The sequence below is a fragment of the Pseudorca crassidens genome, chromosome 9 (genome assembly GCF_039906515.1).
Source record: "Pseudorca crassidens isolate mPseCra1 chromosome 9, mPseCra1.hap1, whole genome shotgun sequence".
Classification (NCBI taxonomy): Eukaryota; Metazoa; Chordata; class Mammalia; order Artiodactyla; family Delphinidae; genus Pseudorca; species Pseudorca crassidens.
This window is the reverse complement of record NC_090304.1, coordinates 53,060,254-53,087,816: the sequence shown is the minus strand read 5'-3', so window position 1 is coordinate 53,087,816 and position 27,563 is coordinate 53,060,254. Positions and strand designations below refer to the sequence as shown.

The following is a 27,563-nucleotide window of genomic DNA, read 5'->3' as shown; positions in this document are numbered from 1 at the left end:
GTAAAGGAAACGTCAGATGTGCCTAATCCTGGAAGACGCAGTTACATCCAAGAGGCCCTGTACACCTTTTCTTGGAACTACATGATAATACGTTGTGGTTCATCTTTTTGGAGGTCTTTTTGGCCTTAGGTGGCAGCAGGAAAGACTCCCATTAGACTCAAATAAAATTCTTAAGGATGAGAATGTTCACTAAGCAGCTAACAGAATGTTTTTCAAACTCAAGTAATGGATGGGCCCCTGTTTAAAACTCTCACAGACTCACCCCAAAGTTGACTTAAATTATTTTAATACCACTTACATATTTATAAACGTAGTGCTCAGTATATATATTCCTTATGCTTACAGCTCTTCTACAACTCTAAACCAAGACACACGGAAAATAAAACTATAAAACCTACAAAATTCAAATAAACACTTCAATTTAATGTGACAGAAGGTGTTGTTTTGATGAAATTAGACTGCTATTTGAATCCTGACCGTGACACACACAGTTCTTTTGAGTCTGGCACCCATCGCACTGTGTACTACAGCAGCTCCTATCATGCTTCCCTGGTCAAACTCCTGGAAAATCTTCATTTTCACAGCGCACCAAGACCTCATTTGACTTCCACTATGCACAGGAACATCATTTACACCACCTCCCTATTTTCCTGATCAGGCTACAATTAACATAGCACTATTGGGCACTAGAGCGATCACAAACACAAAGTAAATGCCAAAGTGGCAAGGCAGGTGGTGGTCTTTCAACCAGTTCAGAACACGTTTGTTTTAACTTGTCTGGATTATCACCAAAATGAAATATAACATTTAGAAGATCTCAGAGACACATCTCAGGCTCCTAAAAATACATCTGTTGGCTTCAAGGGGTCTACAGACTCAGGTCTGAGAAACTCTGGTCTAATCATTTCCAAAACTCTGGGATGTCTTTTCCTGAAGAGCTATAATGCAGAACATTTGTCTCCCGGGATTGGAATGACTGGGTCACACACGTGTGCGTATACTAGTCTGCTGTTTCCCCCTTTATCTGCCTGGTGACCTTCTACTTCTCCCTTGAGTAGATTCTTCCTCTGGAAGCCCTTCCTGGCTTCTGCAAGCTGAGCGAGTCTGGCCCGCTCTGCACTTCTACCATACCCTCCACACTCAGTCCCCAGGCTCATAGCCCCTGGTGGTATAATCATTTATTTACCCTTTTGCTTTGTCCCACATCATCTCTTCTCTTAGACTGCAAGCTCGGTCTGATCCATTTCTGGTCTTTACTTCCCTACCAGGGGCCAGGAACAAGGTATTTGCTCAGGTAGGAATATGAATTGATGAATGAATGAGTGGATGAATGAATGAATGAGTGGATGAATGAATGAGCTAGGCGAACTCTCTTCTAGCTCTGGGGTATTCAGCTCCATCATTCAGCTCAGCACTTTTTCCTCTCTCCAACTCCCATCATTGTTCTCTTCAAGGGCTTGAAAAAAGTATATCCTAGACCCATAGAATATTAGCGATAGATGTGCCCTACAACTGAAGTGCAGAGAGGGGAAATGATTTGCCCCAGGGTATCCAGCTAGGATATGAAAGCATCAGAGCAGAGGCCATGTGCTCTGATTCCTATTTCAGTGTTTCTCCCAGGACATTATTTATTTATCATTTATTCATTGATTTATTTTTGGTTTGGGCTGCCAAGGGGGAAAACCATGTTACCTTGTGACCTCATCTCCCAGTGGCAGTGTTTTGGGAACAAACTGGATTCTCACGGTTCTCCCAATGGTGGCAGGGTGCCCATGTCAGGCAAGGTATTTTTTCATAATGAAAAAGAAACAAACATAGCGTCAGACCTCATTTGTAATTTCCCCATAGCAGCTGGAATCTAGAAATATCTTTGTTTCCCTTCTCAGCTTATTATGCTGCCCTTGTCCTTGGTAAAGTGGAGCAAGAAGGTGGATTTGGAGGCTTAAAAAAAAATGTGTACTCTTTTGTTTACGTATGTATTTACTTCCAGAAGCATTTATTTTTGCCACATAGGCCAATACGGACATCCTGCAATTCCCACCCACCTTTCCTCCTTAATTTAGATATCTCACTTTTCTCCCATGGCCAAAAACACTAGTGTCATCCCTGACCTCCGGATACCCTCTTCCTTCCAGGTAGGGAGGCATCCCACCTCCTCATGCCTGGCCTTCCCAGTGGGCCGTCCTGGCTTTGACCTCACAACCACCAGATCCTCGTTCAACGTTTAATCACCTCCTCCCTCCCTCCCGTCATGCACTCCCTCATCCTGCCTCTTGGCCATGGCCCTGGAACCCAGGTGAAAAGAAATCCAGAAGGAAGGAAGAAAGCAGCTCAGACACACAGTTCACCCACTGGGTACCTGGAACCATGCTTTTTGTGTGTGTCTGGCTTCTTTCACTCGGGATATTATTTATTTATTTATTTTTACTGTGGTAAAGTATATATAACATAAAATGTATCATTTTAGCCATTTTTAAAAGTAACCAGTTCAGTGGCATTATTGCATTTACTTTGATGGCACAACCATTGCCACTGTCATCATCCCAAACTGAACCTCTGTACCCATTAATAATAATTACCACTCCCCCTTCCTGCAGCCCCTGGTAACCGCAGAACACTTTTATAGACGCTATTTCATTCAATCCTCACATCCACCTTATGAGGTAGGTATTGTTATCTCCATTCTTAACACCTGAGAAACCTGAGGCTCAGCGAGATTAAGTAACTTCCCCAAGGTCGCTCAGCGCGTGAGAGTCCAGGCTGAGAGCTGAGAGTCAATTCCATCTGACCAGGCTCTTCCATTCTTTTCATTTGTGGGCTCTTTCTCGGGCTGAGAGAGAGTGAGGAGTGATGTGGAAGGCGTGGTCTTTGCCTTTAAGGAGCCTATTCTTTCGAGGAGAGCAAGTTAATTTGCCTAAATGTGTGGCGCAACATGCACAGAGGTTGTGCAGGGAAGGTGGGGCTGTGGTGAATACAGTTGGGACTCTGTATTACCATCCACTCCTTCAGTATTCACTGGAAGATTCCTCCGTATCAGGGTCTCTGCTGGGCCCAGAGAGCCACCAGACCCCATCCTGACCTGGAGGAGCTGACATCCTAGGACAGAAGGCAGGGATCTAAACGGAAGTGCACAAGGCGGGGTACTCTCCTCTACGTGGAGGGCTATGGAGGGCAGACAAGGAAGCAGGAGGCTTTGGGAGGAGGAGACGTGTGAGCTAAGCCCTGAAGGATGAGGAGGAGAATGACCAGTAAAGAAGACAAGGTAGGGCATTCCAGGCAGGGGTCCAGGAATAGCATGTTCTAGATCACAGAGTGATCAGGGAGGAGCAAGATGGCAGGGGTCCTGGCAGGGAGACGGCAGGAGATGGAGCTGGAAAGATAGGTGAGAGCTGGGTGATAACCCTAAGGGAGTTTGGACTCGATTCTGTTGGCAGTGGGGAGCCAACAATTTCCATCTCCAGCCCAGACCTCTCTTCTCATCCTTTGTCCGTTTACATAATATCGTGTTGACATTTCCACGTGGATATCTTATAGTCATCTCTAACTTTGCATTTCCCAAGATGAACTCTGATTTACATGCTTCCTTGCCCAATCCCACCAGCGGTGATATTAAAAATATTTAGGGCACAGTCCCCAGGGCTCGGTGTCAGCATCCTAAAGGCCCATAGCTGTGCCAGGTATTAACTCTTTAGATGCTGCAGAGTGGGAGGATCTGAGGGTCCCAGGGGAAAGTCCAGCCAGCTGGAATAGCGAAGGGGCTCAGAGCAGCAGCGGTTTTCCCAATGGATCTGGCCAGTACCAGCTGCATACCAGCCCTGCCCCCAACAAAGCTAACCCTCCTGTGCTTTCCGCATCTCAGTAACGGTACCACCACCTGCTCAGGTACTCTTGCTGGAAACCAAGGCATTATCCTTGGGGCCCAGGCCAAAAATACAATGGGGCTCATATACTATAAGTCTAAATATTTAGAAGTTATACATCACATTAAATCAATTACTTATTAAGAGATAAGGTCTTCTTAACTTTATCAAGGTATTTTTTACATATAATAAAATGCACACATTTTAAGGGCACGGTTTGAGGAGCTTTGACAAATATATTGTGTAACCCCAACCCCAATCACTCATGGTTACAGAATATATCCATTATCCTAGAAAGTTGCCTTATGCCTATTTGCAGTCAATTTCCCCTCCCCTCCACTCCAGGCAACCACTCATCTAATTTCTATCATCATCATAAGCTTATTCCAGGACTTCATAGAAATGGAATTATCAGTATACTGTTCTGTTTTAGGACTCTCTTGCTCAAAAGCTATGGATATTTTTATGATTGAAAGTTGGCAGAGACTTCCCTGGTAGCACAGTGGTTAAGAATTCACCTGCCAATGCAGGGGACACGGGTTTGAGCCCTGGTCCGGGAAGAGCCCACATGCCACGGAGCAACTAAGCCCGTGCCCCAAAACTACTGAGCCTGCGCTCTAGAGCCCGTGAGCCACAACTACCGAGCCTGCGTGCCTAGAGCCCATGCTCCGCAACAAGAGAAGCCACCGCGATGAGAAGCTCGCGCACCACAACGAAGAGTAGCCCCCACTTGCCGCAACTAGAGAAAGCCCGCATGCAGCAACGAAGACCCAACACAGCCAAAAAATTAATTAATTTTAAAAAGTAATTAACTTAAAAATAAAAGAAAGTTGGCAAAATATCGAAGATGACTGAATTTAATGGTGTCCTATTGATGGACAATAATATATGACTAAAAGGAAATACGACTCATAAATGATTACATATTTCATAAAAATTTTCTTGCTTTCACTTAGCACAATCACTACTTATGCATTATCATCAATATTTTCAAATAATTTTGTTTAATTGACAGTAAGGTCCAAAATTAAATAAACTTTATTGAATCCTATGTTTTAATTTTTTTAAACTTATTAATTTCCATTTAGAAAAACTTTTCAGTAGCAACTGGAATTATCAACAAAATTCCTGAAGCAATATTTTAGATTAAAAACGTATATTGTGAATTTTATAAATTATGGTCAAATTTTATGGGAACACACAATAAATTACATATTTCAAAATAATTATATTTTTATATTAAAATAAATTTATAAAAATCATTAAGACAGATAATAAATTATAAGAGAGAATTTTCCAAAACATTTTAATTTCATCATATAAATCACTACCAGTTATATTGTGATTTTCATCACTCCTTAAAGCAATATCTAAGTCTACAAAGAATCAGTATCATGCTATGAGCAGACCTACTTAAAAACAAATGTAAGAGTGCTATGAATTGTTTAATATTATTAGCTGCCACCTGCAACTGTTGCAAATACCAAGCGAATCTTCAGGTCCTCCTAGACCATGAATTGGAGCTCAAAGAGAAGCAAGAAAATGGACCCTGCTCCTCTGGGAAATGACGCCTCATGATGCACTCATGCTATCTGAGAGAAAAGATTCCACAGGACCAGTTCATTTGTTTGTCTCTTCTCTCACCAAAGAGCCATGCCACTCACATGCCCCCTGTACTCCAGAGCAAAGTGTCCAGCTCTGATGTGGGCAGCAGCAGCACAAGACACAGAACTTCAGACACGTGGAATGGAAATGGTTTGCATCCATGACTGAGTGGGATGGTTGTTACATAGGTGGATACATTTGTCTCCTTAAACTATGCACTTGGTGGGAAAAGTGTTTCCCTGGGGCCTGAATGGGGTTAGGCACGAGAGGGAATGTTTAATGTACAAGACTCGCAGGGCCAGTGCAGTTCCTGAGCGTCAAGGCAACCATGTACTCTAATTTATTAAACTCGTGTGTGTGGTGGGGGAGGGGTGTATATAAGGCCTCTAAAGCACAGGGCCCAGGTCCATGGGTGGAAGTGCCCTCGATCCCGCCTTTTTCCTCATCGCCCACCCTCGCCACCGCTTCCAATCCATCGGCTGGTCCCAGTGTATCTTAAATCTCTCTCCTCTCCATCTCCACTGCCCAGTCCAGCCCAGGTTGCCATCATTTCTCACTTGGACAATCTCTTCTTAACAGGCTTCTCTGCTGCTACTCTTGTCTTCCCCCTGTCTGCTCTCCACATAGCAACCAGCATGATCTTAAAACATAAATAACAACAAGTTGCTATCTTGCTTAAAATTATTCAACTGGGGACTTCCCTGGTGGCGCAGTGCTTAAGAATCCGCCTGCCAACGCAGGGGACGTGGGTTCGAGCCCTGGTCCGGGAAGATCCCACATGCCGTGGAGCAACTAAGCCCACCCGTGCACCACAACTACTGAGCCTGCGCTCTACAGCCCTTGAGCCACAACTACTCAGCCCACGTGCCACAGCTACCGAAGCCCACGTGCCTAGAGCCCCTGCTCTGCAACAAGAGAAGTCACCGCAATGAGAAGCCCGCGTACTGCAACGAAGAGTAGCCCCCGCTAGCAGCAACTAGAGAAAACCTGCGCACAGCAACAAAGACCCAACACAGCAATAAATAAGTTTATTTTTAAAAATCACCTTTAAAAAACAAAACAAAAACCATTCAACTGCATTCTCTTTGCTCTTAAGATAAAGATCAATAACCTTAGTGACCTTTAAGGCTCTTGGAGCGCTGGCCCCTGTGCAGATCTCGACCTCAGGCCATTCTCCAGATTTATTCTTTTTTTTTTTTTCTTGCCGTACGCGGGCCTCTCACTGTTGTGGCCTCTCCCGTTGCGGAGCACAGGCTCCAGACGCGCAGGCTCAGCGGCCATGGCTCACGGGCCTAGCCGCTCTGCGGCATGTGGGATCTTCCCGGACCAGGGCACGAACCCGTGTCCTCGGCATCGGCAGGCGGACTCTCAACCACTGCGCCACCAGGGAAATCCCCGGATTTATTCTTGATCAGCACATCCTATTTAGCGATTTGAGTAATTGCCCACAGGTTTCTTGTCTCCCTCACCCACCCCCACCCCCCGAAAGCAGGCAGGGACTATCTGTTCTGTTCTTGGCATTCTTACCTTGTACAGTGAAAGCACTTAGTAAGTATCGTTGGCCAAATAGATGAATGGATGTTTTTAAACTGAAGGGTGGCACAGATGGGTCTGGGTTTTTGAAAGGTCTCTGGCTGCAGTGTGGAAGGTGAAATAGGTGGAAACAGGCTAGAGCGAAGCAGCTGCCATCTATGCATGGGCTTAAGATCTCACTGGACCAACTTCCACTGTTGAGAGCTAGTGATTTAAAAAAAAAAAAAAAAGTGACTTAAAGGCTGAGACAGCGAGGGAGAAACCAAGAAGCAGAGGCTTTCTGCTTTATGTAATGGTGATCTGTATAAGATTTTTGGAAAGTTTCCATTACTAAAAATGGATTTCAGAGCCCCTAGTGTAAAAAGGAAAGCACACAGGCTGGTAGTCAGAAGCCCTGAGTTCCAGTCACGTTTCTTTCCCTAAATGGCCTTCAGTAAGTCCCTGACTCCATCCAGGCAGCGTTAGTGGTGCCCTCTTTTGTGTAGCTCCTGCCATGCTGTACTGCCATTGTCTATGGACATATTTGTCACTACTGTGCCAATTCATTTTCATATCACTGGCCCCCATTGCGGGGTGGGGTAGGACAGTAACTATTCATTGAGTGGATGGAGAGATGGGTGAATGGGTGGATGGATGGATGGATGGATGAATGATAAGTGGATAGGTGGAGGGACTGAACCACATACTAAGCCCATATGTTGGAGAAAGACTGGGGCTCAGTAAGCAGATGGATACTCAGCGGATCCGCATACCCTTCTAATACCCAGCTTCTCAGTTTACTGCTTTTATTTATTTATTCAATAGACATTTTTACTGAGTACCTACGATGTGCCAAACTGAGATTTTTGCTATGGGGTGTTTAAAGAGGAATAAGACAGAGCGCTGGTTAAGGACAAGGATTCTGGACCCTGACTACCCAGATTTGAATCCTGTCTCTGCCACTTACTAGCAGCCTAATGGTAAACAAGTTACTCACTCTGTGCCTCTAGTTTTCATCTGTGAACTGAGGGAAAAATAGTACCTACTTCATGGTTGTTAAGATATTAAGTGCATTGAAGATTTTAAAGCTTTCAGAGTGCCTGACACATGGTAAGTACAACATAAGTATTAGCTTTACTCTGTATTCTCAGGTCACAGGTCAAGTGGGGGGGATGATGAACCCAACACACAGTAACCTGGGTAGACTATGTACTAGAAGAGGCATAATTTGTTGAGGGAAGGGGTAGGGAGGCATTGTGGAGGAGGCAGTCTTGGAGCTGAACCTTGTGGGTTGAGTTGAGATTTGATGCAGCATGCTATGGGATGCACACTTTGTAAGGTGATGGTAGCCAACTACCAGTCCTCCTGTCCAGAAAATTTGGGGTCACTAGGCACCTGAAGGCCACGGTGACCCAGTGTTTCCTTTTATGGTTGAGACCCCTGGTAAAAGGTCCCAGTTCAAGGACACACAGCTAGTTATTTATTTAACAAATCATTCATTCATTCTACAAATATTTACTAAGAACTTACTTTGTGCCAGGCTCTAGGCTAGGTGGGATCCAGGGATCCCACCTCATACATATTTACTTATAGACTGTAGGTACCCTGGGACAGGGCCTTAAGCAATCCAACCTCTGTTCTTCCCTCAGAGCCTGGAGCTATCTAAATGTTATGTTTATTTTTAAACAACAGCACTGCCATTGATCACTCATAGGGACTTTTGTAATCTGCTCTGAAGCCCAGTCTGTCCAGCTATTTTGTCTCCTTCCTAATTTCTTGGCCCTGAGCCTCATTTTGGTTGTTATTCCCTGTCCCCACTCCAGTTCTCACTTCCTCCTTCCCCACCTCTGTGGACTATTTCCCTACATAAGGATTAGTTGTGGACTAATCAACTACATAAGGGTTAGTTGATATTTAATGTTTAAGTGTCTGTATTCCGTTAGCCCCACAGACTGCATACGGAATCTGGGCACACACCCTTTGAGGGGCTACCTTCTTGTCTAGGAGGGGGGCTGGAGCTGAGAGAGATCACACCCCCTCTGGGTTCCCTCTTTTGGTTGGTGGACTCATCATCCTCAGAGACCTTGTAGCCACTGGGCCCCACAGGCTCAGCACCTGGTACTGACAAGATTTTCAAGGGCCTGGAGAAAAGTTTCAGACTACCTCCTCCCTTTTTTTTTTTTTTTTTTAACAGAATCCAGAATACCAAAAGAAAACGATAAAATCAAAATCAATAAATATTTAGACAAACGTCTACCAATGTAAAGTTATATCAGCTTCATTGGCTGTTCAATTTAATTGTGATAGTGACTGCCACATATGCCCTCCCTCCTTTATTAATAGATCACCTGAATTTTAACCAGGCACAAGATCACCCAGCAAGATATACTTCCCAGCACCTCTTGAAGCCAGATGTGGTCATGTGACTAAATTCTGGACATGAGAAGTAGTGAGTACACTTGATACCTGCTACTTCTGGTTGTGCAGTGGATGGGGGCTCTTCATCTTTCCCCTGACTCACTGGCCAGAGTTATTGCATTGGACAACTCCAGGGGGCACATTTGCATTGTAGTCTATGAGAATGGTGCTCCCTGCCATTGTGCAATGCAGCAGCCCTGCCCCTGGCTGAGATGCAGACCTTCAGGCAAGAGCTGGAGTTGGTATTCATAAACATTTGATTACATTTAAAAATAATTTGTAGGGAATTCCCTGGCGGTCCAGTGGTTAGGACTCTGCGCTTTCACTCCCGAGGGCGTGGGTTGGATCCCTGGTCAGGGAACTAAGATCCTGCAAGCCGCGTGGCACGGCCAAAAATAAAAAACAAACAACAAAACAAAACAAAATTTCTAAGTTTGATTTTCTCACTTTGCAAACATTCCATGTATGGGCTGTAATTGACAAGAAATCAAATCTTGTCATAATTTAAGTAGACATAGCAAATGATTTCAAAGTAAAATTTTAACAAATCCTTTAAAATATTTTCAGCAAAGAAACAATATTTTATATGGGATATAGAAACATTTTAATATAGGATAGGACCTAAAAAATATACGTATGGAAGACCAATGAAGTTCTTAGAAAGGCCTTAATCATTTTCAATCCCCCAAGCTAGAAATTTCAGAATCATTTTTGATATTTTCCTAGTAATTTATTCATTCAGGAAATAGTGAGCATTTACTTTCAGACAATATATATAGTGGAGGAGTATCAAGACTGTGGTCAGACATACCTAGGTTTGAGTCCTGGTTTTGCTACTTACTAGGTGTGTGACTTTGAGCAACCTCTGTAGGTCTCTACTTATCTGTAAAATGGGGGCAATAATAATGCCCATCTCTTAAGTAATAAAGAATTTGACTGGCCTCTGTCCCTGATTACTGGGAAGGTGAATTTCAACCCTTGGAATTTCCAAAGTAATAGGAGTATCTTTGTTATCATGAGCTCTTTGGATCATAAATCTGAGTTTCTGCTAAGAGATGGGATGACTCAGGATGGAGGCTGGTCATCATAAAGACCAACCATGTGGTTAGAGGGTTGGGACTCTGAGCCAACCTGATTTCTAGGGACAAGGGGAAGAACTGGAGATTGAGTTCAAGCATGTGACCAATGCTTCAATCAATCATGCCTTTGAAATGAAATTCCAATAAAAACTCTGGACACCATAGCCCAGTAGAGCTTCCTAGATGATGAACACATCAGTGTTCCTGGAGGGTGACATATCCTGATTCCATGAGGAGAGGTCATGAAAGCTCTACATACAGAACTCTCACAGACCCCACCCTGTGTGTCTCTTCATTTAACTGAAACTGATTTGTATCCTTTATAATAAAACTGTAATCATAAGTATAATGCTTTTCTGAGTTCTGTGAGTTGTTCTAGCAAATCATTGAACCCAAGGGGGTCACGGGAACCCCAGAATTTGTAGCCATTTGGTCAGAAATGCTGGTGGCTGGGGAACCCTCGAAAGTGCAACTGGCATCTGAAGTGAGGACAGTCTTGTTGGGAAGTATGCTCTTTTTTTTTTTAATTAATTATTTAGTTAGTTACTTTTGGCTGCTTTGGGTCTTTGTTGCTGTGCGTGGGCTTTCTCTAGTTGTGGAGAGCAGAGGCTACTCTTCGTTGCAGTGCACGGGCTTCTCATTGCGGTGGCTTCTCTTGCTGTGGAGCACAGGCTCTACGCAAGCAGGCTTCAGTAGTTGTGGCACGCAGGCTCTAGAGCACAGGCTCAGTAGTTGTGGTGCATGGGCTTAGTTGCTCCTCAGTATGTGGGATCTTCCCAGACCAGGGCTCAAACCTGTGTCCCCTGTATTGGCAGGTGGATTCTTAACCACTGTGCCATCAGAGAAGTCCCGGGAAGTATGCTCTTGAACCTATGGAGTCTGCTGCTAACTCTGGGTGGTTAGCATTGGAATTAAACTGTATTTCAGTATATCAGCTGCTAGTGTCAGAATATTGCCTCATAGGGTTGTACAGGATCAAATAAGAAAATATATGCAAGGCACTTAGCAATAATAATGATGATTACCCCTTATGGCTGGAAGGATTAAATAAGATAAACTGCATGAAGCACTTAGCATAGTCATAGTACTTGAGACTCCTGTGAGCCGCACACTACACTACTCATGGAAGATAGTTTGTCCATTTTAATTGCTGAGCAGTATTCCATTGTATGACTATATCACAGCATATCAGTTCTCTTACTGATCGGCACCTGGGCTGTTTCCAATTTGGAAGTATTGTAAATAAAGTTGCAGTGGACTTTGTTGTACAAATCTTTTTGTGGTATAAATGTTTCCACTTATCATGGATAAATTCTTTGGATTAAAACTGGGTCATAGGATAGGTGTATATTTAATTTCATGAAAAATGCCAGACCTTTGTCAAAAGTGTTTATGCCATTTTACACTACAACCAGCATTATGTGAGAGTTCTGGTTGCTCTGCAACCTTGCCAACACTTGATGTGTTCAGTCTTCTTAATTTTTAGCCATTCTTGTGATTGTGTAATGACATTTCATTGTGGTTTTAATTTACATTTCCATATGATTAATGATATTAAGCACAAGAAGACGGGAAAAAGAAAACAGAAATAATAAACAGAGAGAACAAACAAAAACAAATAAAGGTTCAGGCTTAAGCCTTAATATGTCAATAATTACCTTAACCTAAATGGTCTAAATACACTAATTAAAAGACAGAGGGGCTTCCCTGGTGGCGCAGTGGTTGGGAGTCTGCCTGCCAATGCAGGGGACACGGGTTCTTGCCCCAGTCCGGGAGGATCCCACATGCCGTGGAGCGGCTGGGCCCGTGAGCCATGGCTGCTGAGCCTGCGTGTCCAGAGCCTGTGCTCCACAATGGGAGAGGCCACAACAGTGAGAGGCCCGCATACCGCAAAAAAAAAAAAAAAAAAAAGACAGAGATTGGCTTAGTGGAAAAAAACATAACCCAACTATATGATGTGTATAATAAACTCACTTTAAATGTAACAATAAAGGCAGACTGAAAGTAAAAGGATGGAAAAAGATAAATCATGCAAAATTAATCAAAGGAAAGCAGGAGTGGCTAAAATGATATCAGATAAAGTAAACTTCAGAGCAAAAAAAGTTATCAGAGACAATAAAATTATAAAATTACAAAGGGTCAATTCACCAAGAACACATAGCAAACATAAATGGATATGCACCAAGCAACAGAGCTGAAAAATATGTGAAGCAAAAACTGATAGAACTTAAGGGCAAAATAGGTAAGTCCACAATTATAGTTGGGAGACTTCAGTACTCATCTCTGAACAATTGGTAGAACAACTAGAGAGAAAATCAGCAAGGATATAGAACTCACCAGCACCATTGACCAACAGATTCTAATTAACATTTATAAAACACTGCACTCACCAACCACTGAATACACATTCTTTTAAAGTGCCCACAGAATATATATCAAGATAGACCACATGCTGGGCCATTAAAATTTTTTTTAAAGAATTGGAATCATACAGGGACTTCCCTAGTGGCACAGTGGATAAGACTCCACGCTCCCAATGCAGGGGGCCCACTTCGATCCCTGGTCAGGGAACCAGATCCCACATGCATGCCACAACTAAAAGTTTCCATGCCACAACTGAGGATCTGGCAAGCCACAACTAAGGAGTCCTGGAGCTGCAACTAAGGAGGCTGCCTGCCACAACTAAGACCTGCTGCAACCAAATAAATAAAAAAATATTGAAAAGAAAAGAATTGGAATCATACAGAGTGTGTTTGCTGTGCACAATGGAATAAAACTAGAAATCAGTAACAGAAGGATAACAGGAATACAACATACTTCAAAGTAATCCATGGGTCAAAGAGGAAATCTCAAGGGAAATTTTAAAAAATACATTGAACTGAATGAAAGTGAACATAGAACATACCAAACTTTGTTGGATACAGCTAAAGTCACACTGAGAGGGAAAAATTTATCACTAAATTTAGCACTAAATCCATATACTAGAAAAGAGGAAAAATCTCAAATCAATTATTTAAGCTCCCATTGAGAAAACACAGGAAAAAAAGAACCAAATATATCCAAAGCAAGCAGAAGGAAGTAAATAATAAAGATAAAAACAGAAATAAATGAAACTGAAAACATAAAAATAATAGAAACAATAAAACAAAGGACTGATTCTTTGGAAAAAGTAATAAAATTAACAACCTTCTAGCAAGATTGACCAATGAGAGAGAAGATACAAATTATCAACATCAGGAATGACAAAAAGGACCTTACTATAGACCATGTAAACATAAAAAGGAAAATAAGTGAATACCACAAACAACTCTACACACATAAATTTGACAACTTAGATAAAATGGACTAATTCCTTGAAAAACACAAACTACTACAACTCACCCAATATGAAATAGATAATTTGAATATCTCTATATCATGAAGAGATTTGAATTTGTAATTTTAAAACTCCCCAAAAGAAATCTCCAGGCTCAGATGGTTTCACAGAGAATTGTACCAAATGTTTAAAGGAAATGAAGACAATCTACACAACATCTTCCAGAAAATAAAAGAGGACAGATACTTCCCAATTTATTTTATGAAGCTAGTATTACCCTAAAAACCAAAGAAGGACAAAAAAAAAAAAAAAAAACTATAGACCAATATCTCTCATAAACTTAGTTGTAAAAATTCTCAACAAAATACTAGCAAACCAAATACAACAATGTAAAAAAAGAATTACAGCACAACCAAATAGGATTTATTCCAGCTATGCAAGGTTAGTCATCATTCAAGAGTCAGTCCAAAAAATCAATCAATGCAATCTACCACATTAACAGGCCAAAGAAGAAAAATAACAAGATCATAGCAATCATTGCAAAAAAAGCTTTTGACAAGATTCAACATCCTTCATAATAAAAACTCTCAGGAAAACAGGAATAGAGGAAAACTCCCTCAACTTGATAAAGATCATCTACAAAAAACCTACAATTAACTGTATACTTAACAGTGAAAGACTGAATGCTTTCCCCCTAAGATTAGAAAAAGGCAAGGATGTCTGCTCTTACTACTCTTATTCAACGTAGTACTGGAAGTTATATTCAGTGCAAAAAAGGCAAAACAAGGGAATTAAATGCATACCCATCAAAAAGGAAGAAAATAGAATTGTCCCTATTTGCAGATGACAAGATCGTCTAAGGAATCTACAAAAAACTCTTAGGACTAATAAGTGAATTCAGCAAGGATTGCAGGATGCAAGATAAACATATGAAAAATCACTTGCATTTCTTTATATTTTCAATGAACATATGGACACAGAAATTAAAAGTACAATACCATTTAGAATCACTCAAAAAAGGGAAATACTTAGGCAGAAATCTAACAAAACACATATAGATTTGTATGCTGAAAACTACAAAATGCTGATGAAGGAATTTAAAGAAGATCTAAATAAATGGTGAGATGTACCATGTTCATGGACTGGAAGGCCCAATGTAGCAAATATGTCAATTTTCCCCAAATTGATATATAAGTTTAATGCAATTTTTATAAAAAATCTCATCAAGATTTTTTTAGATATAGACCAGATTATTCTAAAATGTATATGAAAAGGCAAATAATGAAACCATTTTGCAATAACTGAAACAATTTTGGAAAGAGAAAGAATAAAGTAGGAAGAATCAGATTGATTTTAAGCCTTATTATATAGTTACAGCAATCAAGAATATGCGGTATTGGTGGAGGGAAAGGCACACAAATCAATGGAAGAGAACCTTGAAATTGGCCCACAAAAGTATGCCCAACTGATTTTTGACAAAGCTGTAAAAGCAATTAAATTAGGAAACATAGCCTTTTGAACAAATAGTGCTGAAGCAATGGGACATCCATCTATAGGCAACACACACACACACACAACCTGCAAAAAAACAAAACAAAACAAAAAACTCCAAGTTTCAAAACTTAGGGAAAAAGAGGAGAAAATCTTCAGTACTTAGGGCTAGGCAAACACTTCTTAGACCAGTAAGATCCATAAAAGGAAAAGTGGATAAATTTGACTTTATCACAACTATAAACTTTTGCTCTGCAAAAGACCCTGTTAAGAGGATGAAAGTACAGGCCATAGAGTGAGAGAAACTATTTACAAACCATATATCTGATAAAGGACTAGTATTTAGAATATACAAAGAACTATCAAAACACAACAGTAAAAAAATGACAATCAGGGGGCTTCCCTGGTGGCGCAGTGGTTGAGAGTCCGCCTGCCGATGCAGGGGACACGGGTTCGTGCCCCTGTCCGGGAAGATCCCACATGCCACGGAGCAGCTAGGCACGTGAGCCATGGCCGCTGAGCCTGCGCGTCCTGAGCCTGTGCTCCGCAACCTGAGAGGCCCACGTACCGCAAAAAAAAAAAAAAAAAGAATGACAATCAGTTAGAAAATGGGCACAAAGCATGAACAGATATTTCATTGAAGAGGATATACAGATGGAAAACAAGCATATAAGATGTTCGACACCATTAGCCTTCAGGGAAATACAAATTAAAATCACAATGAAATACAACTATACATCTATCAGAATGTCTAAAATAAGAAATAGTGGTAATGCAAATGTTGGCAAGGATGCAGAGAAACTACATCATTCATATATATATTGCTGGTGGGAATGTAAAATGGTACAGCTACTCCAGAGAGCAGTTTGGCAGTTTCTTGAAAAACTAAACATGCAGCTACCATGTGATCCAGTAATTACACTCTTGGGCACTTATTCCAGAGAAATGAAAACTCATGTTCACATTAAAAACTTTTACATGAATATTTGTAGCAGCTTTATTCAGAATATCTGAAAACTGGAAATAACCTAGCTATTCTTCAATGGATGAGTGGTTAAACAAGCTATGGTACATCCATATCATGGAATACTACTCATCAATAAAAAGAAATGAATATTGATACATGCAACAACCCAGATGAGTCTCTAGAAAATTATTCTGAGTGGAAAAAAAAAGCCAGTTCCCAAAGTTTACATACCGTATGATGCTATTTATATAACACAGATAATTGTTTGCTGGGAGTTAAGTAGTGGTGTAGATATAAGAGAGCAACAGGAGAGATCCTTATGGTGATCGAAATGTTCTGTATCTTGACTGTATCGATTTCCATATCCCAACTGTGACATTGGCAAGACATTATCTTTGAGGGAATCTGGGTAAAGGGTACACAGGATCTCTCTGTATTATTCTTTACAATTGCATATGAATCTACCATTTTCTCAAAATAAAAAATTTAATTAAAATATTACCTGTGTGGGGCTTCCCTGGTGGCGCAGTGGTTGAGAGTCCGCCTGCCGATGCAGGCGACACGGGTTCGTGCCCCAGTCCGGGAAGATACCACATGCCGCGGAGCGGCTGGGCCCGTGAGCCATGGCCGCTGAGCCTGCGCGTCCGGAGCCTGTCCTCTGCAACGGGAGAGGCCACAACAGTGAGAGGCCCGCGTACCGCAAACAAAAATAATAATAAAATAAAATATTACCTGTGTGGTTTCTCTGTCATCTAAATCCTGATTGATGCAATACACTTCATCAGATTGGAGAATTTCTCTTCTCTTCCTAGTTTGATGAGAATTTTAGAGTAGGTGTTGATTTTTAGCAACTGCTTCTTATGCATTTATTGAAAATAATCTCATGGTTTTTCTCCTTTTCGGTGAAAATTATATTGTTTGATTTTAGAATGTTAAGACAATTTTGCATTCCTGGGATAAACAATACTTTATTGCTGGATAAATTTGCTAATATTGGCTTCGGATTTTATGTCTACATTTATGAAATGTCTTTCAGGTACCTATGGGAGTGATCAATGTTATTAGTTTCTAAAATTAAAATTAAAAAGCTAAAATTAAAAAAGACCTGAGCAAAAGTAATAAAATATTAAAATTTGATAAGCCTGGATGGTGGGTAAATGGTAATTTGTTACATTATTCTCTATACTTCTCTGCTTTCTTCTTTTCAATTAAACAATCCTTGGTTGCAGCTTAGAAGACACATTCAGAGGATAGATTGAGGACATAAAAACTGGGTTCTGTTTGCTATTAGGAATACAGGGGTAGGATAGTCGTGTGTAACCTCTTCACATAGCAATGGGTCAAACACATAGTTGGTACTCAGTAAAAGTTTATTAAATGAACTTAGATTTGTTTAAATCACACTCCAATACAACCTAATGGATGCTGTGATCCAGATTCATCCTCAGGATCTAGTCAGTCATTCCCCCAGCTTCTGGGAGTAGGTTGCTCATGGCTCAATTTCTCTCTGGGAATTGCCCTCCTCCAAAGGAAGCAGCCTTGCCAAAAGTTACAGGACCTGTCCACATACAGCCTCCATCACTGGTCAATGCAAGGACATAAATTTTCTGGCCCCCTTCTTTAATTTGGAATAATTCTGAAAGGTCATCCCAGGCTCAGAGCATTCTTTGGGATTGGCTGAGGCTTCTGCTTAGATAGTTTCACAATTCAACCTCTCCTTCTGCCTAATCCTGCTTCCATCACTCCCTTACAGGCTTGGCCTTGAAAGTACCTTCACCCCATCCCCACCCCAATAAACCTCCTGCTTCCATCACTCCCTTACAGGCTTGGCCTTGAAAGTACCTTCACCCCATCCCCACCCCAATAAACCTCCTGCATGTTAATCTCCCTCTTCCTCGGGGAACTCCACTCAGGACACGTATTACCCTATTTTACTGTTCTTTTCATAGCAGTTATCAGTATTTGAAATAACCTTATTTCTTTAACGCTTTAATACTTGCTTATTGCCTGCTGTAAGAATGTGAGCTTCCCAGGACAGACCTTTTTCTTTTTCCATACAATGTACACTACTGTATCAAGCACCTAGGGCAGGGCCTGCAGAACACAAGCAGGCCCTAAATACTGGTTGTTGGAATGAACGAATGAAAAGAGACACACCTTGCCCTAGGTATCGTAGTCTCTCAACAGCCAGCAACAAGCACTTGAGGGCGGAGACTCCGGACAAGTCCCCGAGTCCCCGCCCTTCCCAGCACGCCCCCAGGCCCAGGCAGGAGGCGGGGCCCCGCAGACGTCGCGGCCCGCGCAATGCAGCAACCGGCGGTACGGCTGCTGCGGCTGAGTCAGGTGCCGTATGCCGAGCTGCTGGCGCTGCAAGAGCGCTGGCTGCGGCGGCTGCAGGCCGAGCCAGGGACCGAGGCGGGCGCGCTCCTGCTCTGCGAGCCCGCGGGGCCCGTGTACACCGCCGGACTGCGCGGCGGCCTGACGTCCGAGGAGGCGACGCGGCTGCGGGCCTTGGGTGCCGATGTGCGCGCCATTGGCCGCGGCGGCCTAGCCACCTTCCACGGCCCGGGCCAGCTGCTCTGCCACCCCGTACTCGACCTGCGACCCCTTGGCCTGCGCCTGCGCGCCCACGTGGCGGCGCTGGAGGCGTGCGCCGTGCGCCTGTGCGAGCTCCAGGGCCTACCAGGTGCCCGCGCGCGGCCCCCACCCTACACCGGCGTCTGGCTGGGCGAGCGCAAGATCTGCGCAATTGGTGAGCGCCTCGGGGCGGAGCCTGGCGGGGCCGGACCAATGGTGGTGAGGGCAGAGCCCCGGCTGGGAGGAGGTGTGTCTGGCGCGGGCTTTGAATCAGAACTAGTCCTGGATGTAATGTATCTTTCTTCCTCTGAATGATTTTTTTCCCTTTTTTAAAAAAAATTGTGGTAAAATACACATAATATAAAATGTACCATCTTAACCATTTTAAAGTGTACAGTTCAGTAGTGTTAAGTGTTTCCAATTGTTATGCAACCAATCTCCAGAACTCTTCATCTCTCAAAATTCAAACTCCACTTTTTTTTTTTTTTGTGGTACGCGGGCCTCTCACCGCTGTGGCCCCTCCCGTTGCAGAGCACAGGCTCCGGACGCGCAGGCTTAGCGGCCATGGCTCACGGGCCCAGCCGCTCTGCGGCATATGGGATTTTCCCAGACCGGGGCACGAACCCGTGTCGCCTGCATCGGCAGGCGGACTCTCAACCACTGCGCCACCAGGGAAGCCCTAAACTCCACGTTTAAACAACTGCCCATTTCACCTTCCCCCTAGCCCCTGACAACCTCCATTCTACTTTTATCTGTATGAATTTGACTTCTCTAGGTAACTCATTTAAATGGAATCATACAGTAATTGTCTTTTTGTGACTGGATTATTTCACTTAGCATAATGTCCTCAAGGTTAATCTATGTTGTAGTGTTTGTCAGGATTTTCTTCCTTTTTAAGGCTTAATAAATATCTCATTACATGTAAAAACAAATAAACAAAGTTTTTAACCCTCTTCACTGAAATATTCAGAACCAGAAGGGCCCTCAGAGGCCAACTCGTTCAACACTCATTTTTACCAATGGAGACACACGGGAAGTGAATTGCCAGGGTACTTCACAGTATCAGGACAATAAGGGTGAAATCGTTTTTTCAAACTTTTTTTTAAGCAACGGAGGAATCTCTTTGTTAAAGGATATTTTCTGTAATCTCCATAATAAGTGCAGCTACTGTGGAGCGACACACCTCTCCTCCCATTTTGTCCCCCTCCCCTGATCTGTGCACAGCCCCTTGGGTGCTCTAGAAATGAAGTTGGAAAGTCAGTGGTCTAGTCCAGTTTCCTCATCACACTGAGGGGGATCATGAAGCCTGGGGAGGGAGGGTACCTATTCTAAGACCCATTGGTTTGTCTTGCAGGAGTCCGCTGTGGAAGGCACATTACATCTCACGGCCTGGCGCTGAACTGTTCTACGGACCTCACGTGGTTTGAGCACATTGTGCCCTGTGGGCTGGTTGGGACAGGTGTCACTTCCCTGAGTAAGGAGCTCCAGAGGCATGTCACTGTGGATGAAGTAATACCACATTTCCTTGAGGCCTTTAAAGAGACCTACAAGTGCACATTGATCTCAGAGGACAGCCCCAGCTGAAGGGCATTTATATTATCACAGCCTGGAGGTCCTGCCTTGGAAAGCACCACACCTGACTTGGAGTCACTGAAACCCAGATTCTAGATCCAGCCCTGTCATTCACACACCATGAGACTATGGGCAAATCATGAGCTCTGAGCCATTGGTTCCATATGTATCCTGGTTTATTTATATCTTCCCCACCTACCTCAGATATAGATGTGAAAATATTATGAAAAGCATGCTGTATAAATTTAAGGCATTAGCACTACCATTGACACCATTTTCTCAGCTTAGAAAAACTCAGATATCATAGAGTGTCATTTCTCAAATATTTATTATTTCCTCAATACTGTATTCAACTGGGGAAGCCTGGGCTCCAGTTCCTTTGATTTTTGTAAGAAACATTTCTCTGGATCATCCAGGTGAAGGTGATGTGATGTGGTGCTTTTTCATTCTCAGGAGACCTGAGTGCTTTCTGCAATAAAAGGGAAAGGGAGGGGCTTCCCTGGTGGCGCAGTGGTTGAGAGTCCGCCTGCCGATGCAGGGGACACGGGTTCGTGCCCTGGTCCGGGAAGATCCCACATGCTGCGGAGCGGCTGGGCCTGTGAGCCATGGCCGCTGAGCTTGCGCGTCCGGAGCCTGTGCTCCGCAACGGGAGAGGCCACAACAGTGAGAGGCCCGCGTACGGCAAAAAAATAAATAAATAAAAAAAATAAAAAAAATAAAGGGGAAGGGAAAGGCCTCTTTAAAGAATAAAATGGGATTCTGTGTTCCTGGGTTGGATTCCTCAAGCCTGATAGCTATTTTTAGTTAGGTAACCTGAGCTAGGCCAGAGGCTAGGGGGAAGAGAAGAATAATTTCTCACACTGTACAAATGCCAAAGATAGAAGTAAGTTTTTTTTATACGAGATCTCTGTTTGTAAGGTTCTATAGTAATTATCTATTGCTGTGTAACAAATCACCCCAAAACTTAATGACTTAAAAGAATAAACATTTATTATCTCGTATATTGTGGGTCAGGAATTCGGGAGAAGCTTAGTTGGGTGGTTCTGGTCAGGGTGTCTCAGGTACAATCAAGATGTCAGCTGGGGCAGCTCTCATCTGAAGGTTTGACTGGGGCTGGAGAATCAGCTTCCAAGATGATTCACTCACATGCTTGGTTGGTACTAGTTGTTAAAAGGAGGCCTTAATTCCTCACCTTAGTTCCTCATCATTCCACAGGGCTGCTTGAATGTTCTCATGACCTGGCAACTGGCTTCCCCCAGAGCAAGTGATGCCAGAAAGAGACAAGGTGGAAGCCACAATGTCTTTTATGACCCAGCATTGGAAGTCACACAGTCATTTCTGCAGTCTCTTAATATGTGAGCCCTATTCAGTATGGAAGAGACTGCATGAGGGTGATAGGAGGTGAGGATCATTAAGGGTCATCTTGGAGACTGACTACCACAGGCAGTTAGAATAGAAAGAACCTTGAATGAGAAGTCAGGCAACTCTAGTTCCAGTCCTGGCTCTGTGGAACAGTAACCAACAACATTCAAGATGGCGGTTGCTTCCTGAGGGACTGCAATGAGCAGAGCTCCCTGCTGCTGATGGACATGTGGTGGAGTTCCGCCACCAAAATGTGAGGGTTGTTCATTACCACAGCATAACTAGCTTATGCTGACGGATAAAATATGTTTATATTAATTAGGACTCTTGTATTTGCAAGTGTAGAAACCCAACTCAAACTAACTTAAGCAAAAACAAACAATCAAACAAACCCCACAATGGGAGGGTTATTGGAAAAGGTACTGAGAGGGTCTCATAAAATCCAAGGGTAGGGCTGCAGCTGGGCTCCAGAACAGAACCAGAGCATGTAGCCCTTTAGGGACCCACATGGTCTTTTCTCTCCTGTTCTCTGCCGTGAGTCTTGGTGTGTTTGCTTCATTCTATCTTACTTCAGTCCAGCTTTCTTTGTTTCCCAGGCCATGTAGTGGAAGATGGCTACTGCTGCTGTTATCCATGAATGTTGCAGTAGAGTCAAGGAAAATCCCCAGGTTTCTGGCTTGAGCAAGTGGGTGGATGCTAGAGGTATTGCTGGGATAGAGAACTCTGGATAATGACCAAGTTTGGAGAGAATAATAATGAGTTCAGCTTTAGGTAAATCAGGTTTGAGATACTTGTGGAAGATGTAGGTGGAGAAGGCCAGTTGGGTGTTTGAATCTGGAGCATGGCTGTGATGAGCGATGGTTTCGGTCTGGGAGTCCAAAGAGAAGGGGAGGGCAGAGGACTGATAAATGTGAGGCACGGGCCAAGGAGGAGCAGGCCAAGGAGACTGAGAAGCAGTCTAGGCAGAGACATAGTGTGGGACCCAGAATGAGACAACACGACCATCTCATTCACTCTTCTGGCAGCCCAGCAAGATAGGTAGGCTTATTTTATGGATGAAAAAACTGAGGCCTGGGAGGCTAAGTGAGTTATTTGAGGTCATGCACTTAGTTAGGGGCAGAGTCAGTCCCTGGCTCCTAATCTGGGCTCTTTTCCACTCTTCCACAGCTGCCTCTGAAGGGTGAGCAGGGCAGGTATCCTGGAGGAGACAGGCCTCCAAGAACAGGTGGGTCGACAGAGCTGAGGAGGACGCAGGGCAGAAGGCCAGATTTAGGCTGAGGCCGGACGTGTGGAATTGGCTCAGGCCACTGCTGTGGGTTCCTGACTCTCCTTCCTTTCTGGACAGAGCCCACCTACGCTTTCCCACTGGGGCCCTTCCTCAAGGAAGGAAGCTGAGTGTACGAAAGAGGATAGTTAACACCCTGGCTTTTCCACCTCCAGAAAGCCTCTTCTTGTTTATGAGAAGTCTTTTCCTCATAAATAAACAAATTGTCCAAGGTCTGGTGAATGAGTGCTAAGTGTGAGGACGTGACCAACTGCAGTGACTGGCCCAGCATCTTGTTCCTTTGGCAGGAAACCAAACAGAACCTGCTCTGACAGTGTGACCAGGTGCACCTCGCTTCATGAAAAAAGCCTCTGACTGAAAACCTTCATGGAAATCAGATATTTGCAATCAAAATCTAATTTTTTCACTAAATTGTAATTTACCTTACCTATTATCATACCATATTATAATAACTATAAAGTTTTAACAAACAACAACACTTGCACTCCCACCTAAAAAAACATTCTTTTCATTTGTGTGTTTCCAGCACTTGATTATGAGCAGACATCTTTTATTATTCTATTCTATTCTGTTTTATAATTCTATTATGAATTATTATGTGGATAAAATTATGTATACTATTTTAAACCATAGTATTACAGAGATTTTCCCACATTGCTAGATAGTCTTTATATTTTTAACATTTAATCTTGTTTTTATTTCTTTTAAAACTTAGATCTTTTAAAAAAATATAGGCAATGCATACACATGGAATAAAATTTAAAAGGCACAAAATGCTACCATTGTAATGTAAGTCTTATTCCTATCCCTTTCCCCTGTAAACCCAGTCCCTTTCCTGGAGGCCTAAATGATGGTAAATGTCTTATTTATATTCTTCATAGATATTTTATATATACATATAAGCATACATGCTTATATGTGTACATTCTTTTTCATATAGCAGCATACTATACACACATCCCTTCACTTTGTAAGATTGTTTCAGGTCAGTATATAAAGAACATCCTCATTTTTAAAAACGGCCGTGGAGTCATCCTCATTTTTCGAAACAGCTGTGGAGTATTCCGTTCAGTGGATTTACCATGACTTATTTAGCTAGCCCCCTATTGAGGATGTTTAGGTTATTACTAATCTTTTTCTTTTACAAATAAGGCTGCAATGAAGATCCCTGTATAAATGTGCATGTGTGTCTGTGTGTGTGTCTGCATATTGTATCACACACGGTGAGCACAGAGTTTGCGTTTCTAGAAGTGATTTTCTGAGTCAAAGGACATGTGCATTTTTATTTTAATAGATACTATCATATTGCCTTTCATAAAACATACCGATTTATATTCCCATTGGCAATGTACAATGCCTGAATTTTAAATGTTCTAGCATCTTAGATTTTTCTTCGTCTTTAAAGCTTTTTATTATAAAATCTTTCAAACATACAACAAACCCCATGAACCCCATGTACGCATAACGCAGGTAAAACAATCAACTCATGGCCATTCTTAGTTTATCTAAACCAGTGCCTATTTCCTGCCTCCTCCCTGGATTGTTGTGAAGCAAATCACAGGTACCATATTATTTCATGCATAAGTATTTCAGTATGTATTCCCAAAAGATAAGGACTCTTTAAAAAAAACATAACCACAGTGTGTCATAACACATATAAAAAATACTTATTCAATATCAACAAATATTCAGTTAATATTCAGATTTCTTTCTTTCTCCCTCCTCCCCCGCTCCCTCCCTCCCTCTGTCCTTCCTTCCTTCCTGTAGTTGGTTTGTTCAAACCAGGATTCAAACAAGGTCTACACGCTGAATTTGGCTCATATGTCTCATAAATGTCTCTTTTCACCTACGGTTCCCCCGCCATCTCTTTTATCTTTTTCTCCTGCATTTCCTGAAGGTTAAAAAGTAGATCCTGACAATTGGCATGATTCAGGTATGATTTTTTTTAACACATCTGCTTTGTAGGTGATGGTGTGTTCTTACATCAAGTAGCATGTAGTATCTGTTTTGGGGGGTTTTTTTCCTCTTTTTTTTTGTGATGACTGTGCCCTAGATTCATTATTTTATTAGGGGTTTGCAAGATGTGATACTCCGATTCTATCATTCCTTCTTCACTTACCAGCTGGAATACGTCTATAGACCTGGCAGGCTGAGTGCAAAAGAACTCAACGTGTCCGGTAGCATTAGTGTTATTAGCATTTTATTAGATTTTTAGTTTTGTTCATTTTCATTAAAATTTGTATTGAATAAATACTATGTAAAAGATTTGCTTTTACAGTTGCATTGGAGTTTAAACTGAGTTTAAATTTGAACATATTTAGGTTATCAGCACTGAGTACCTCAATGATTTTTTTCCTTTAAAAGGGGTTCCTAAATCATTCAAGTTCATGAGACACTGGTATAAGGCTATAGTGTTACATTTTTTCAATTTACCTAAGCTTTTCTAAGCCAGAGACTGTTTCTTTGTTTTGTTTGTTTGTATCCTAGCATGTGAAAGGAAACAGTGGTTCAATGACTGTTATTATGAGGAATTCCCTGTAGCTTTGGTCCTTTTGTTGACAGACATCAGTATCCAGTCTGTGAAGCGGTCATCCCAGCCCTGCTCACACAGCTCCAGACGTGGAGCATTCTTCATAATTCTGATTGTTAGAAAGTTGTTCCTCATCCCAAACTGAAACCTGCCCTCAACAGTGTCATAATTCTGCCCTCCTGTAAGTCCTCCTCTGAGAGGTCTTCCCTGGCCACACTGTGCATCCCCCTCGGGTGGCAGTGGACCCTATAATGTAGTTACTTATTTCCATGTCTGACCCCGTCCAGACTGTGAGCTCCCCAGGCAGGGACTATAGCTGTATCACCCATGGCCCTCTCAGGACCAGCCCAGGGCCTCACACAGAGGTGCCCAGAAATGGCCTGTTGAGTCAGCAAATGAATTCTATCCTAGGAGCGGGCTCTTCTTCAAGTTAAACTTTCCTGATTCTTCTGTTCTTCATAAAATATGGCTTCCAGATTCTGCCCCCACTGCCCTCATCTCAACAGGTTCCAATTGGCTAACATGGCCTTAACCTGTGTTGCCTGAAGATAACATGCCTGGTGCGGTCCGGCCAGTGTTGGGGAAGCTAGTAAAATAAGACTTGTTCAGGCTTCAGAGGCAACAATAGACCTTTGACTAAAAAAGACCCTGGGGCTTCCCTGGTGACGCAGTGGTTGAGAATCTGACTGCTAATGCAGGGGACACGGGTTCGAGCCCTGGTCTGGGAGGATCCCACATGCCGCGGAGCAACTAGGTCTGTGAGCCACAATTACTGAGCCTGCGCTCCGCAACAAAAGAGGCCGCGATAGTGAGAGGCCTGCGCACCGCGATGAAGAGTGGTCCCCGCTTGCCACAACTAGAGAAAGCCCTCGCACAGAGATGAAGACCCAACACAGCCAAAATAAATTACTAAACTCCTAAAAAAAAAAAAAAAAAAGACCCTGAAAGAGCTACATGCTGAACTGCTAGACTACATGCAGGTCAGCAGAAACGGTGCTAGCAAGTCTTGGGAATCTGGCCAGTTCCCGGGGATCGGCGAACATTCTGAGACTTACAACTAAAGTATCAAAGCATTTGCAATAACAGCCAGAGCTGCATATCTTCACACAAGCTGATGATCCTCAGTTTGCAGCTTGGCGTTAAAAGCAGGACTCCTTTAGGCGCACTCTGCAGTCTCACCCGTGGGGTGAACATACCACCTGGGACCTTCCCAATTGGGACTCCAGGTTGCTGTGCAAGGGACTTCCCAGCTGCTGCTTGGATCTGGAAGTAGGTGTCGGCCCAATTCGGTGATGTATGCTCTGTTATATACTCTGTTAATATTCTTACTCCTTTTCCTCTAATGATTGTATATTGAAATTTATATACTCTGTTAATATTCTTATTCCTTTCCTTTTAATGGTTGTATATTGAAATTAAGTTAAATCACCTTCTATTAAAGATTTGATTGAAGCTGTTTATTTGTGTGAGACGAGTGGTTATTTTGCCAGCGAATCCAACAAACCTTAAAACCAAAAGCAGACTTTTGGCAAAACAGCCCGTGCAAGGTGTGTCAGCCTGTGCTGGGCCCTGGGGACACAGAGATGGGTCAGACTTGGTCCCTGTCTTCAGGGAGCTCACAGCTTGGTGGAGGAGACACACCAGTAAAAACTGTTGCATTAAACTGTTATAAGTACCATGAGAGAAGTCTGTACAGGTACTATGGGAACACAGAAGTGACAAATCTTAAAAGGGAAGAGGGGCAGAAAAGGCTCAAGTGACTTCTAAGTTGTAAGAAAGAGAAAACCTGGCTCAAACGCAATGAAAAGCAGTATCTTAGATCTCGTAACTAAGAAGTCTGGGGATAGACTTTAGGCACAGATTGATCCAGGAGCGGGCAGCATCTAAGGGTGAGTTAGCCACCCCCAGGAGGAAGGGTGTTCCAGACAGAGAGAGCAGCATAGGCAAAGGCCTGGAGGTGAGAGAGATCAGGTGGGTATTGGAAGAACA

The 27,563-nt window shown here is 42.8% G+C and overlaps 1 protein-coding gene across 2 annotated transcripts; it reads left to right on the top strand.

Annotated features, from left to right (window-relative positions):
- Positions 1-18,548: 18,548 nt before the first annotated feature.
- Positions 18,549-27,032, top strand: LIPT2 (lipoyl(octanoyl) transferase 2). 2 transcript variants are annotated; one of them, XR_010946184.1, is made up of 3 exons: positions 18,549-19,000; positions 20,180-21,060; positions 22,927-27,032. XR_010946184.1 is itself a non-coding variant. In XM_067750328.1 (2 exons), the coding sequence occupies exons 1-2, from the start codon at positions 18,553-18,555 to the stop codon at positions 20,407-20,409; spliced, it is 678 nt and encodes a 225-aa protein (XP_067606429.1). In that variant the 5' UTR covers positions 18,549-18,552; the 3' UTR covers positions 20,410-25,309. The 2 variants fall into 2 exon arrangements, 1 of the variants encoding a protein (XP_067606429.1); XM_067750328.1 differs by having other exon boundaries at positions 20,180-25,309.
- The last annotated feature ends 531 nt before the right edge of the window (positions 27,033-27,563 follow it).

Coding starts and splice junctions, on each gene's coding strand:
- LIPT2 (XM_067750328.1), top strand. CDS start 18,553: ATGCAGCAACCGGCGGTACGGCTGCTGCGGCTGAGTCAGGTGCCGTAT. Junction 19,001..20,179: donor GCGCAAGATCTGCGCAATTG/GTGAGCGCCTCG, acceptor TTTGTCTTGCAG/GAGTCCGCTGTGGAAGGCAC.